General features: G+C 38.1%; 1 protein-coding gene and 1 pseudogene across 1 annotated transcript; both read left to right on the top strand.

The window, feature by feature from the left end:
• Window positions 1-642: 642 nt before the first annotated feature.
• Window positions 643-4840, top strand: C1GALT1C1 (C1GALT1 specific chaperone 1). Its single transcript, XM_053580089.1, has 2 exons — window positions 643-816; window positions 3486-4840. Exons 1-2 carry the CDS (start codon window positions 780-782, stop codon window positions 4445-4447), a joined length of 999 nt encoding a protein of 332 aa, XP_053436064.1. The 5' UTR covers window positions 643-779; the 3' UTR covers window positions 4448-4840.
• A 3984-nt stretch (window positions 4841-8824) lies between these two features.
• LOC128578788 (uncharacterized) lies at window positions 8825-8925 on the top strand (annotated as a pseudogene).
• The last annotated feature ends 4278 nt before the right edge of the window (window positions 8926-13203 follow it).

Genomic DNA, 13203 nt, shown 5'->3' with positions numbered 1-13203 from the left:
AAATACAGGGGTTTGTAATAACAGCCAACATTTAGTAAATGCTTGATCTTTTACTAAGTAAGTCGTGTGCACCCTCTCATTCAATTTTCTAGGAAATTGGCACTATTGTGATATTTTCTATAATTTACAAAGGGAAATAGGCACAGCGAGGTAATGTAACTTTCCCAAGATACAAAAGGATGTGATTGGATTTCAAGTAGTGGGGCTTCAGATCCCATTCCAGTAACATACAGGTCCTAAACATCATAATTCTGTGACTATTACAATGGCTTACAGTTCGGTCCCGGCCCAGGAGTACTGGATGGAGCACACTCTAGTCAACATAAGGGTGCAAAGTCGCCGCGGAATATCAGAGAAACCATCGAGAGAACTGACAAAAGCGCTGCGAGAAACAAGGTTCTTTCTCGCTTTCAGTTTCCACGTCGAAAGAAGGTGGGAGGTTACAAAGTCACACACACGTATGCCTCTCTGGGTGTTGCACTGAATACGGAACAGGCGGGTCACGCCATGCGGACACATTTCCCTGAACTCGGCGAGAGGCGAGGATAAAGGGCACCAGACGTGCCCACAAGTTCTTCCGGGGTTGGCGCGGTTGGGCAAACGGACGACTCCGCCCAGCCGAGGGCTTGTTTGCCCCGCCCCACTACCCCGCCTTCGGTGGTTTCTTGGCCCTCCCCACCTTGTAGCGAGACCAACGAGAGGTTACCGCCTGCGTCTAGAGCAGCCCGGCCGGAGCCTAACCGAGTGGTGCGCAAACGTGAAAGGGAAGCTGGACGCGGATGCGCTTTTTCTGCCTCCGAGCCGTTCTAGACGCGGGTGAGTGCTGTGGCCTTGGCCCCTACCCGGAACGGTCAGACCCCCCTCAACCCACTCACCTCTCTTGGAGAAGGCGTGAGCCCTGGCCCACTCCTAAGCATGGTCCGCCAGGGATGCCCAAACAGGTGCAGGGGGAGGATTGTGAGCGTGAGAGACAAAGAGCTGCCCTCCTGGGGCACTCCCTTAGCCCCTCAGTGGGGTCTTGAGGTCACCATGTCCTCAGTCTCACCTGTCTTCTTCTTTTTGTCCTCCTTCCTTTTCCGTACTCCGCCTCAACTACCTTAACCCTGAAAAGTTGATCTCAAAAACCAATTGGGTAGTTTCGGCCTGATTTGTGCCTGTGTACAGTTTCCCTTTCTTTTGCACAAAATATCTTATCATGTGCATCTCTAGCGTTACGTTGTTTGGTTTTGTTTTTTTGGCTCCCTAATGTGGAAAAAAAATCTTGGAATAATTTGTTCATGTGATATTTTCTAATATTTTTAGACTTATTGAATTTTGATGAATATTTTTTGCAGCCAGCAGTAGTATCCCCATCAGGAAGAATTCCAATACATGCGTATGCTGTAACCGAGCAAAGAGACATGTGTGAATTATATATTGGCCAGAAAGAATAAAAATCGTGTGATACCAAATGCCAAAATCCTGTAGAGTACATCTGACAATTCTTAATGTTAATCAGAGCTTGTTTTCAGTCACTCCTCTTTTCCTTCTTGGAACTGTGTTTGTTGACCAAGTTCTGTGAGTAACACCGGCAAACTACCCTGCTTCTTTCCCCACCCCCCACTCATGAGTTACATCTGCAAACTATTCCACACCTTGTCCTTCTAGTAGAAATCAATATCAATTTCCTTTTGAAGAAAACCATGGGAATGGTTTCCTTGTAGCAATATGGTGATATTGGGTGCAAAACAACAACTGGTCAACAGATCCCACATCTTTTTTTCAATTGTAAGAAAACAAGGTTATTCAGTAATTCATTAAGTTATGAATAATATAGTAGAAGCACTGTAAAGATTATTATTCTGTAATGGAAGAGCATTAAACTGATGTTTCTAGTCCGCTTCTACTACTCACTAGCCATGTGACTGGGTCAGTTACTTAATGTCTATGTCAATTACTTACAGTTCCCTATCTGTAAAATGAGATAGATGACATTAAGCAGCATCTGTGGCCTCTTTCAACTTTAAGAGACAATGGAAAAATCTAGGTAGCTCAGTAGAATATTTGTGAAGATGGAGAGGAGATTGGGAAAATTTCAGCCTTTGTAGCATAATTGGTTAGAATATTCAACAGTTGTACTTAATGTTGGTATTTCTTTTAATATCTGATTGAAATAAAAGTACAGAATTTCCCTTATTTCCCCAAAGAAGAAAATGCCTTCTGGAAATAAAAATATTCATTAATAATTGGCTCGGCGCCCATAGCTCAGTGAGTAGGGCACCAGCCACATACACCAAAGGTGACGGGTTTAAGCCCGGCCCAGGCCTGCTAAACAACAATGACAACTTCAACCAAAAAATAGCCGGGCGTTGTGGCAGGCTCCTGTAGTCCCAGCTACTTGGGAGGCTGAGGCAAGAAATCACTTAAGCCCAAGAGTTTGAGGTTGCTGTGAGCTATGATTCCATGACATTCTACCGAGGGCAACATAGTTGAGACTCTGTCTCAAAAAAAAGTTCATTAATAGTTGCCAGATAGGCCTATGTTGATTCATTTTTCATCCAAATAAATTCACTATTTTTACTGTGGGTTTTTAATACATCAGTAGTTGGGATACTGTATTATTAGAAACCATTTGCCTTTAAGAACAAAAGTGGGCAGCGCCTATAGCTCAAGCAGCTAAGGCACCAGCCACATACACTGGAGCTGGTGGATTCAAATCTATCCCAGGCCCACCAAACAATGACAACTATAATCAAAAATAGCCGGGTGTTGTGGCAGACGCCTGCAGTCCCAGCTACTTGGGAGGCTGAGGCAAGAGGATCACTTAAGCCCAAGAGTTTGGGGTTGTTGTGAGCAGTGATGCCATGGCACTCTACCCAGGGCAACAGCTTGAGACTGTGTCTCAAAAAATAAAAAAGAAAAGGGAAATATTTATATATACGGTATCAGTCTCAAGAAACTTGATTTAGGTATTCTCAAAACACCCAAGGATAGCAGCCATCAGTTAAATAAATCACTGTTGAAAACAGAAATGTCAGCCCTGATACCACTGGTAATTTGCCAATTATAGATGGTTTTATCTGTTCAATTTAATGTTTTGGTGCAAAACTCCATTTATTATTTACAGAGGTATTTAAATATGACTAATATGGTCATATAAAATAATATGAATTTTGTGATACAAAATTCTTTAACAAGGATGATGGACAGACAACATTGGCTTCTAGGGTTAATGCTTTGATTTAGTACTTCGTTAATGAAATTTCCATAGATGAAGTGCAAAAATAGCCTTTCCACAGCAAATTCTTCATAGAGGAGGGGTTGCAAAGTTCCAGTTTATACCAAACAGTAATCAGATACTATTAAAATCTAAAGATTATCAGAGTCCTTGATACCATATACAGCTTACTTTATTTGTACATCAAGAGCAAAATATATGTAAGAAATACTGAATCAACTAATCTTTTTCTATTACATATTTTAAGGGTCTTTTTTTTTCTTTACAGGAAAAATGCTTTCTGAAAGCAGCTCATTTTTGAAGGGTGTGATGCTTGGAAGCGTTTTCTATGCTTTGATCACTGTGCTAGGACATGTTAGGATTGGTCATGGAAATAGAATGCGCCACCATGAGCATCATCACCTACAAGCTCCTAACAAAGAAGATATCCTGAAAATTTCAGAGGATGAACGCATGGAGCTCAGTAAGAGCTTCCGAGTATACTGTATTATCCTTGTAAAACCCAAAGATGTGAGTCTTTGGGCCGCGGTAAAGGAGACTTGGACCAAACACTGTGACACAGCAGAGTTCTTCAGTTCTGAAAATGTTAAAGTATTTGAGTCAATTAATATGGAAACAAATGACATGTGGTTAATGATGAGAAAAGCTTACAAGTATGCCTTTGATAAATATAGAGACCAATACAATTGGTTCTTTCTTGCACGCCCTACTACATTTGCTATTATTGAAAACCTAAAATATTTTTTGTTAAAAAAGGATCCATCACAGCCTTTCTATCTAGGCCACACCATAAAATCTGGAGACCTTGAATATGTGGGTGTGGAAGGAGGAATTGTCTTAAGTATAGAATCAATGAAAAGGCTTAACAGCCTTCTCAATATCCCTGAAAAATGTCCTGAACAGGGCGGGATGATCTGGAAGATACCTGAAGATAAGCAGCTAGCAATTTGCCTGAAATATGCTGGAGTGTTTGCAGAAAATGCAGAAGATGCTGACGGGAAAGATGTATTTAATGCCAAATCTGTTGGTCTGTTTATTAAAGAGGCAATGACTAATCACCCCAACCAGGTAGTAGAAGGATGTTGTTCAGATATGGCTGTTACTTTTAATGGACTGACTCCTAATCAGATGCATGTGATGATGTATGGGGTATACCGTCTTAGGGCATTTGGGCATGTTTTCAATGATGCATTGGTTTTCTTACCTCCAAATGGTTCTGACAATGACTGAGAAGTGGAACAAGAGTCTGTATATGATTCACCTATAGAACATGTGTTGTCATTATCTGTAGTAATGACTACACATCCAATATAGCTGTATATTTCTTTTTTCTAATTTTGTGGAATTAATATAATCACATTAAAGTTTGTCTAGAATTTAGTACATTTTTAAAGGGGTGTGGTTTTCTTAAAACACATGAAAACTGTAAATGCATGGGAGAGAAATGTTTTAAGAATAATTTTGCAGATAAAGGATATATTTATAAATATTGTATTTATGTGGTAAATTCTAAATTATAAACATTAAAATCTGCACAGTTTTGCTGATAGGTTAAAAATTTATTATGTCTTTTTAGCTTTCTAAGTTATTGAATTTGTGATTAAAGTAAAACTTTCAGCTGTGTGTTTACTTCTAATGTTGATTTATGTTCTAACTTCCCCAAGAGTCAATGGATTTGCCTTCTTAAAGTACATAACAAGCAATTAAAGAAATGTTAAGATGAACGTTGATATCTGTCCCTGAGAGAAAAAGTGAAAATGACTTGCAAAGGTTGAGTAATTTTCCCAGGAGCTAATTTTGTGGCATTCCTTAGCTTACACAATTTCACTATAACTCTCTGTACTTCAGTATGCAGATAATGATATTAGAGTGGTGACTGTGAAGAATTTAATCATTTAACTGTTTTTTCCCAGTTAATCAAGCTCCCAGCTACAACTTGGATAAAAATATATCAGTGGTGGCGGCACCTGTGGCTCAAAGGATTAGGGTGCCGGCCCCATATACCGGAGGTGGTGGGTTCAAACCCAGCCCCAGTCAAAAACTGCAAAAAAAAAAAAAAAAGTATCAGTGGAGATTTATATACTCCTTCTGGACTAATGAAATCTGTAGAAATCTTTGAAGGCTGGGTGCAGTGGCTAACACCTATAATTCTAGCACTCTGCTAGGCGGAGGTGGGTGGCTTGCCTCAGCTGAGGAGTTCCAAGACCAGCCTGAGCCAGAAGGGTACTTGTCTTCAAAAATAGTTGGGTGTTGTGGCAGGTGCTTGTAGTCCCAGCTACTCAGGAGGCTGAGGCGAGAGAGAGGATTGCTTGAGTCCAAGTGTTTGAGGTTGCTGTGAGCTATGACACCATGGCACTCTTACCAAGGGTGACAAATGAAAAAAAAGAAAGAAATCTCCTTTGAAGAACTTGTTTTGGCCATCTGACAGTTTCACTGAACTGAGTTGAGTCTGCCTTGGTTTCTGTTTTCTTGTTCAAATTTAGAGACATTTTTCTATGTTCATAATTATACCATATCTGTGTTTGGTGTGGAGGCTCTAATGTCACTCATCTAACTTGGATTACCATCCATTTGCCTAACTTCAGTGACTATTCAGAAACTTAATGCAGTGGTGGATGCAAAGCTCCTGTACTTAGAAATGTGTGGGATAATTGGGGCTTATTTGTCACATAATCTAGTCAGCACATGCTATATTAAGTCAAACCTATAAGCCCCTGTGGAATATGAGACCATGATGTTTAAAAGATGAATATTTCCTGTAACTGGCCTCATATTGGTAATGGTCTCCTACAGCTTTAGCAAACCAAAAAGATAATTTCCTCAAGAGGGCCTTAGGTTTGAAATTACTAATCCTCACAGTAGTATATAAAACACTTTAAAATTTATCTGATTTTCCTCATTAAGGTTTTTGGTTAAGATGAAGTGGGGCTTTTTTTTTTGTTTTTGTTTTTTTGAGCAGTCTCACTTTGTCGCCCTCAATAGAGTGCAATGACATCATAGCTCACAGTAACTTCAAATTCTTGGGCTCAAGTGATCCTCTTGCCTCAGCCTCCCAAGTAGCTGGGACAGCAGGCTGCCGCCACAACACCCAGCTATTTTTTTAGAGACGGGGTCTCGCTCTGGCTCAGGCTGGTCTCGAACCTGTGAGCTCAGGCAATCCACCCACCTTGGCCTCCCAGAGTGCTGGGGTTACAGGCATGAGCCACCACACCCAGCCAAAGTGTTATTAATTTTGAAGAATAATAAAACCCCTTTATTAAGCACCCTAATATGTGATGTCACATGCAATTACTATACATCAATTCGTGTTCCATATGAGTACAGTGATGAACGGTATCTGAGTATGACAGTTTATAAGTGCCACCTTGCCAATACCAGTGTTAAAATTTATTTATATTGCTTTTATCTTCAGTTACTGTATCAAAATATCACAGTAAATTTCCAAGAATGCACTCCATTGTTTTGCTAATGAGTGCTAAGTAAGGTAACATTGCTTTTTAAAAGAAAATTGGTGCTCTTGATCATATTTTTATACATGAGCATTTTTTAAATAAAATGTCTTATGCTATCTCTTTAAATTCATTTGTACTCAGTATTATATATAAAATCTGAATTGGTAACATGGAAAATAGTACTACTGAAGTAATGATTACAAATTTGCTATTAGCTTTACATTTAAAAAAATACATTCAATACCCAAAAACTATAACCCTAACCCCACTCTGTTATTGGGAAGAGAGTTGGAAAGAATGGAGGTCTAATGGCAATTGATCATGATTGTGAATATACTTTACATATAGCTAGTGGCTGACATATTGGATAGCACAGGTCTAAGTAATTCCAGAAGTGTAAAACCCCACACGTAACTGAGATGTGAATGAGAGAAGCTTCTTCTAAAGTTGCATTTATTTTTCTGGTTGTCTTAAATACAGAGGAAACGGCAATCTCCCTTTTAACAGGCTCCAGGCCATCTCCTTGCATGAGTTCAATCACTGGATCTCCTTCACTAAATTAAAACATTGAATCTTAGCTTGGTACCCATAGCTGAGTGAGTAGGGTGCCAGCCACATACACTGAGGGTGGAGGGTTTGAACCCAACCCGGGCCAGCTATAACTGCAACAACAACAACAAAAATAGCCAAGTGTTGTGGTGGGCGCCTGTAGTCCCAGCTACTCGGGAGGCTGAGGCAAGAGAAAACGCTTAAGCCAGTGGTTCTCAACCTGTGGGTTGTGACCCCTTTGTAACAATGAAAATAAATCTCGGCATTAGGAAGGTTGAGAACCACTGGCTTAAGCCCAAGAGTTTGAGGTTGCTGTGAGCTGAGACGCCACCATACTCTACTGAGGGTGACTTATTGAGACTCTTGTCTCAAAAAAAAAAAAAAAATTGAATCTTAAGCAAAATATAGATTTAGGCCACTTGGCATTTTTTGCATATTGTTAAGATTGCTTATGTATTAAATTTGATTTATAATACCCAGATTTTCTTATAATGCATTTAAACAAACTATTGGGTTTCCATAAAGCAAGGAACACCTGTATTAGAAAAGTTGCTGAGAGTGGCATCTATGGCTCAAAGGAGTAGGGTGCTGGCCCCATATGCCAGAGGTGGTGGGTTCAAACCCAGCCCCGGCCAAAAAAAAAAAGTTGCTGAATGCAGAGTCTAGATGTACAACTAATTCCATTTGTTAAGAACATTGTGTTCCTTTTGATTAGGGTGACTTAGGTGGATTCAGTGCATGCTTGTGTGGTTACTTGAAAAGCATGTGTTTAAAGAAATTAGCTTTCATTTGGCATTCAAAGAAAATTCAGAAATGTTTACCAACTCCTCCCCTTTAAAAAAGATTCCCCCCAAATGTAATTAACCATACTCAATTCTAATATCATCAAAGATAGACTACTACAGAGCACTTAAAGTATGAGAAAAATGACTTGTTTGGAAAATATGAAATGATTAAATAGCAGTGTATACCTAGGGTCTCTACCACAACAAAATAAAAACCTACTTTTATTAGTGTGGAGTCTATATGCTGTAATTTTCCTCATATACAGGGTGCTCTATAAAGATTGCCCATAAAGTCACCATACAGAGGGAAAATGGGAAATGTAGCTAAATGTACCTTCATTTACAAAATATAAAATTTTACAAAGAGGTGGCCAATATATAGAAAATATTTTCTAAGTATTTTGTAAATAAAAGTACATTTAGCTACAATTTCCCATTTTCTCTATGTATGGTGACTATGGGCAACCTTTGGGACACCCTATAAATTGAGTATCTATGAAGTTAACACTAGGCCTGGTGGTTTGTAGAAAGCAAAAGGAGCCCAAACTCATGATTCATTACAGGGAGTCAATCATTTTACATAAGTTTTACATGAGCAATAAGACAAGCCATAATTTATTATTAGACTATAGCAGTCCTTTTGTCTTAAAATTCCTAGATTTGATAAATGCTATTTCTTTTAACCCACATAATTTGCATTTCTGGCATATTTTTCCACTGATTCCAAGCAAGAATAGCCACATTGGTTATGCCATTGTATTGGCAATTTTGCAAAAGCCCTGGAAAAAAGAGCATGACTTAAAAGTAAGACTCAGATTTTAGTGCTCCCTTCAGCAGCACATACACTAAAACTGGGGTGCAGAGATTAGCATGGTCCCTGTATAAGGATAACATGCAAATTAGTGAAGTCTTAAAAAAGACTCAGATACAACCCAGACTTTTCCTAACAAACTCAAGCAATGTAACTTAATCATACATACCCTCATATTAATCTGAAATAAAAGAAAAAAGACACTCAAATCTTAAGAGATAGGAAGAATAACAACCCTTTATGTATTAGACTTCCATGAGGAAAAAAAGTGCTTTGATCGAGTGACTGACACAGACATTTACCTATGTACCCAAAGTGCTGAACAAATGGGAATGTTATAATAGTCAAAATACCACCACAGTACCATCTGAGGGGAAGAGGGAAAAACTATACCTGCCTTGATGGAAGACTGAATATTGGCACTGAGAATCTTCTTTTCCATATTTACCACTGTAACGCACTGCCTCTAAAAGCAAGCTTCAGGGAATACTGCCTATTCTCCATCCCAGTGCCATCCAAAAGAAATATAATGTGAGCCTCATGCATAATTTTAAAATTTCCAGTAGCCATGTTAAAAAAGTAAAGACAGGTGAAATTACTTTTGGTAATGTATTTTATTTAACTCAGATACATCCAAAATATTGTCATTTCAACATGTAATCAACAGAAAAAAATACTTTACATTGTTTTTTATTAAGTCTTTGAAATCTAGGATGTATTTTATAGTTATACATTTCAGACTAGTCACATTTTAAGTACTCAGTAGCCACATATGAATGGCTAGTGGCTACCATATTTTGACAGCACAAGTCCTAAGCAATTCTCGAAGTATGAGACTCCCAGGGTTAAATGTAAATGAGAAAAAACTTAAAGTTTCTTCTAAAAGTTGTATTAATTTTTCTAATTTTCTTGAATTGTCTTGCAATGGTAACTGCCACCTTTCAGTAAGCCCCAGGCCATCTCCATGCATGAATTCAATCACTGGATCTTCCTGCTCAAAATTAAATAACTGGATCTGGAGCAAAATATAGATTAGGCCCCTCAACTTTTCCTCTTAAGTTATAACTGAAACAAAACTGCTCCTATCATTGGATTTAATATTCACTAATCTTTTCCCCAGCTCATAGCAACCTGCTAATCCTGATTTAGCCCATTATACTCTACATCCTTAGTGCCATGCTCCTTAATAACCCTCCTTCTTATGTCCTTTCTTAGAGATCTAGCTAAGGCTTTTAAATAACAGAACTTTTAAATGGTCACAAATCACCTGTCTTGAAGGTTAACTCATAATAGGAAAAGTTCAGATCCGACTGACTTCAATTCAAAACATCCTCCTACTATATACTCTGCTGTTGAAGAGGGAAACAAAAACATTCCCTCAGCAACACAAATAAGACACTATGAAAGCATCCCACTCTTATCTCATTCAAATTCTATCCACATTTTTCCCATAGAGGCTTGCCAACTTATACCTCTCTCCAATAACCCATAAATATGATAATCCAAATGTAGGCTGAGATTAGCAGTTTATGAAATACAAGAGGAGAGTCTTCTGCAAAACATAGACTTAGCAGTGAGCCAGACTTAGATCAAATTCCAATTCTGCCATTTATTAGCTATGTATATTCAGGAAAGTTATACCACCTCTCTGAGCCTTTATTTCCTCATTTGTAAATGAGAATTAAAATCTGTCTCATGAAATCATTGAAAAAAAATAAATAAAGATTAGGCAAGATACTTACGTAGAGTTAGTACACGCAGTAGGCATTTAGGAATGTTATTTCCCCTTACCTTATTCATCTCAACAAGTTTAACTAGGACTCTAAACAGTTAAACATTATTTATCAATACTTTATATTTGATATATTGATGCTAAAATATGAAAATATTGATGTGAATAATAGTTGGCATTGAATATTCAAAATCACAAGGGAATTCCTTAATAGTTAAGATGACATATGTACATTTAATCTGTGCCATGCAATAAAACAGCTTTTCCTAAAATAGTTTTATAAAAATTTTAAGGAGAAATTCATAAGTTGCTTTTAAGAACATTAGCTTAGAACATGCTCCTCTTTTACAGAAAAGTAGACATTTGGGGGGCTAGAATTGTCCAAATTGATATGACTTCTATCTCCCCACACTTTAATCAAGAGGTTTCTCTTTCTATTAGCAAAAGCTGTTGTATAAATGAGACTCCAGCATCCCTGTAAATGTATCTGGGCACTCAGTACTTGAGAGAGAATTGTTTTTAACACCCAGAAGCTAATAGGGCCATGTGCCTTCTCTCAGATCTCTGTGTTTGGAAACAAGAAAGAAATTATTTTGTGGATTCCTTTTCAGACATTTTATAAAATATAAAATTTTAACCCTGTGAAACACAAAATATAAGTGCAGTGTAAGCATCCAAGTTTTTAATAACATTTTAGCCCCTACTATTTTAAAAACAGAATAAAGCCATGCCAATGAAAAATATTTTCCAGTCAGATCCTTCTGAAAGATGTTTAGGAGGCAGATATTAATTTGAAGTGTTAGAGAATGCTATTGTTCCACTAAATCAAGCTGTTCTACTCTATATTCAAATATATTCCAAGTTGAACTTTCCTAAATTTAAAATGCTTATACAAGAAAACTTTAAAAAGAACTTAATCATGCAAAAACATACTTTTCCTAATCCTGGATAAGTCAACTGTCTAAAAAAGCTGTCCATAGCCTACAGGGTGAAAAGGACTCTCCTCCCAACCTCCTCACCCTGTCAAATCTAGTCCAGATGTGAAGAGTGAATTTCGGCTTCAAAAAATGAATTTTGAATGCAGCAGCATTAAAACTGATAAAAAAAAAAAAGTATCCAGATTAGAGCATACAAAATCTTTCAGATCACTAGAAACTGAAAAGTTGTTAAAACAGTATGCAGATGGCGGAGCCTGTGGCTCAGTGGGTAGGGCACCAGCCCCATATTCTGAAGGTAGTGGGTTCAAACCCAGCCCCGGGCCAAACTGCAACAAAAAATAGCTGGGCGTTGTGGCAGGCGCCTGTAATCCCAGCTACTCAGGAGGCTGAGGCAGGAGGATCACCTGAGCCCAAGAGCTAGAGGTTGCTGTGAGCTGTGACGCCACAGCACTCTACCAAGGGCAACAAAGTAAGACTCTGTCTCTAAAAAAAAAAAAAAAAAAACTAGTATGCAGAAACAGACATTTTGAGCTCCAATGAGGGAAGCAAAACTAAAAGTACATACTGCTTTTAAAGTTGTCTCAACCTGGGCGGCGCCTGTGGCTCAAGGAGTAGGGCGCCAGTCCCATATGCTGGAGGTGGCGGGTTCAAACCCAGCCCCGGCCAAAAACCAAAAAAAAAAAAGTTGTCTCAACTTTAAGCTTACTCAAGGACTATCAATAGAGAGTATCAAACTAACATGCAGTTTCATCACAAAATCATCTTACTTTGGTTAACTTACTGGTTTGCAAGTTTCCAAGCCGCAGGGCTTCATTATATATCAGCATAAAAGGAGAACCCCAGAATTTGGGAACAAAGACAGAAAGCATCCCCTTTTGAAATAGAAGTTAGTAAGAATGATAATGGGTTGCCCGATCTTGGCAGTCTTCCCAATATGGATTCCCACAAGGCAAAAAGGGAACTAAATTTGATTTGTTTTCAAGGCACGTATCTAGAGAAACAGCACTTTCTCCAAGCAAGTGCTTAGTTAGGACAAATGTTTTATTCCTTAAAACCTCATCCTTCATTCACATGCTTCTGAAAATCAGAAGAAATTGCTTATTTCACATATGCGATTAAATGAAAGATAATACTTATCATTGACAATCAAGTCTGTGATAAAAGTTAAAATTAGAAAGAAAAAGGTAAATATTTTTGTCTTTCAAATCTATGTAGTAGAGTTCTGAGAACTCTTACAACGAACTTGAAGGGACTGAAGCAATTGATTATGCCCTACAAGTCCCCCATAGTCACATATTGGCTAAAGTTAAAAGTATTTTAAATGGGAAATGAAACAAGAATAGCATTTACAATATAGAAATCTAGTTTGTTTTCAGTGTGTGAATGGGTTGATAAATTTGTTTGCTTTCTGTTTTTGCCTAAAAGATAAACCAATTTCATATACAAGGCCTGTCTGCTAAGTATCCAGCCATGTATGTCTCTATTTTTCATATTACATAGGCTGGATAGTTTCCAGATGGCCCTTGTATATTAAGATATCTGCTATATTTTGGCCATCACCATCTACAGTTTTATAATATTCCGTATAAGACTGATGACTATAAGTTCAATTTCTGATTAACTACCTCTGATGATTTACACACCTTTTCCTACCTCCCTCAAATCCAAGGTCTTTCAGTCATTTGAAACATCAGTTTTCACTTGTATTACTGTGTTTGC

The sequence above is a fragment of the Nycticebus coucang genome, chromosome X, assembly GCF_027406575.1.
Source record: "Nycticebus coucang isolate mNycCou1 chromosome X, mNycCou1.pri, whole genome shotgun sequence".
In the NCBI taxonomy this organism is placed as follows: Eukaryota; Metazoa; Chordata; class Mammalia; order Primates; family Lorisidae; genus Nycticebus; species Nycticebus coucang.
Note: the sequence above shows the minus strand (reverse complement) of the source record. Positions and strands in the feature narration are given on the sequence as shown.

Coding starts and splice junctions, on each gene's coding strand:
- C1GALT1C1 (XM_053580089.1), top strand. CDS start 780: ATGCGCTTTTTCTGCCTCCGAGCCGTTCTAGACGCGG. Junction 817..3,485: donor CCGAGCCGTTCTAGACGCGG/GTGAGTGCTGTG, acceptor TTTTCTTTACAG/GAAAAATGCTTTCTGAAAGC.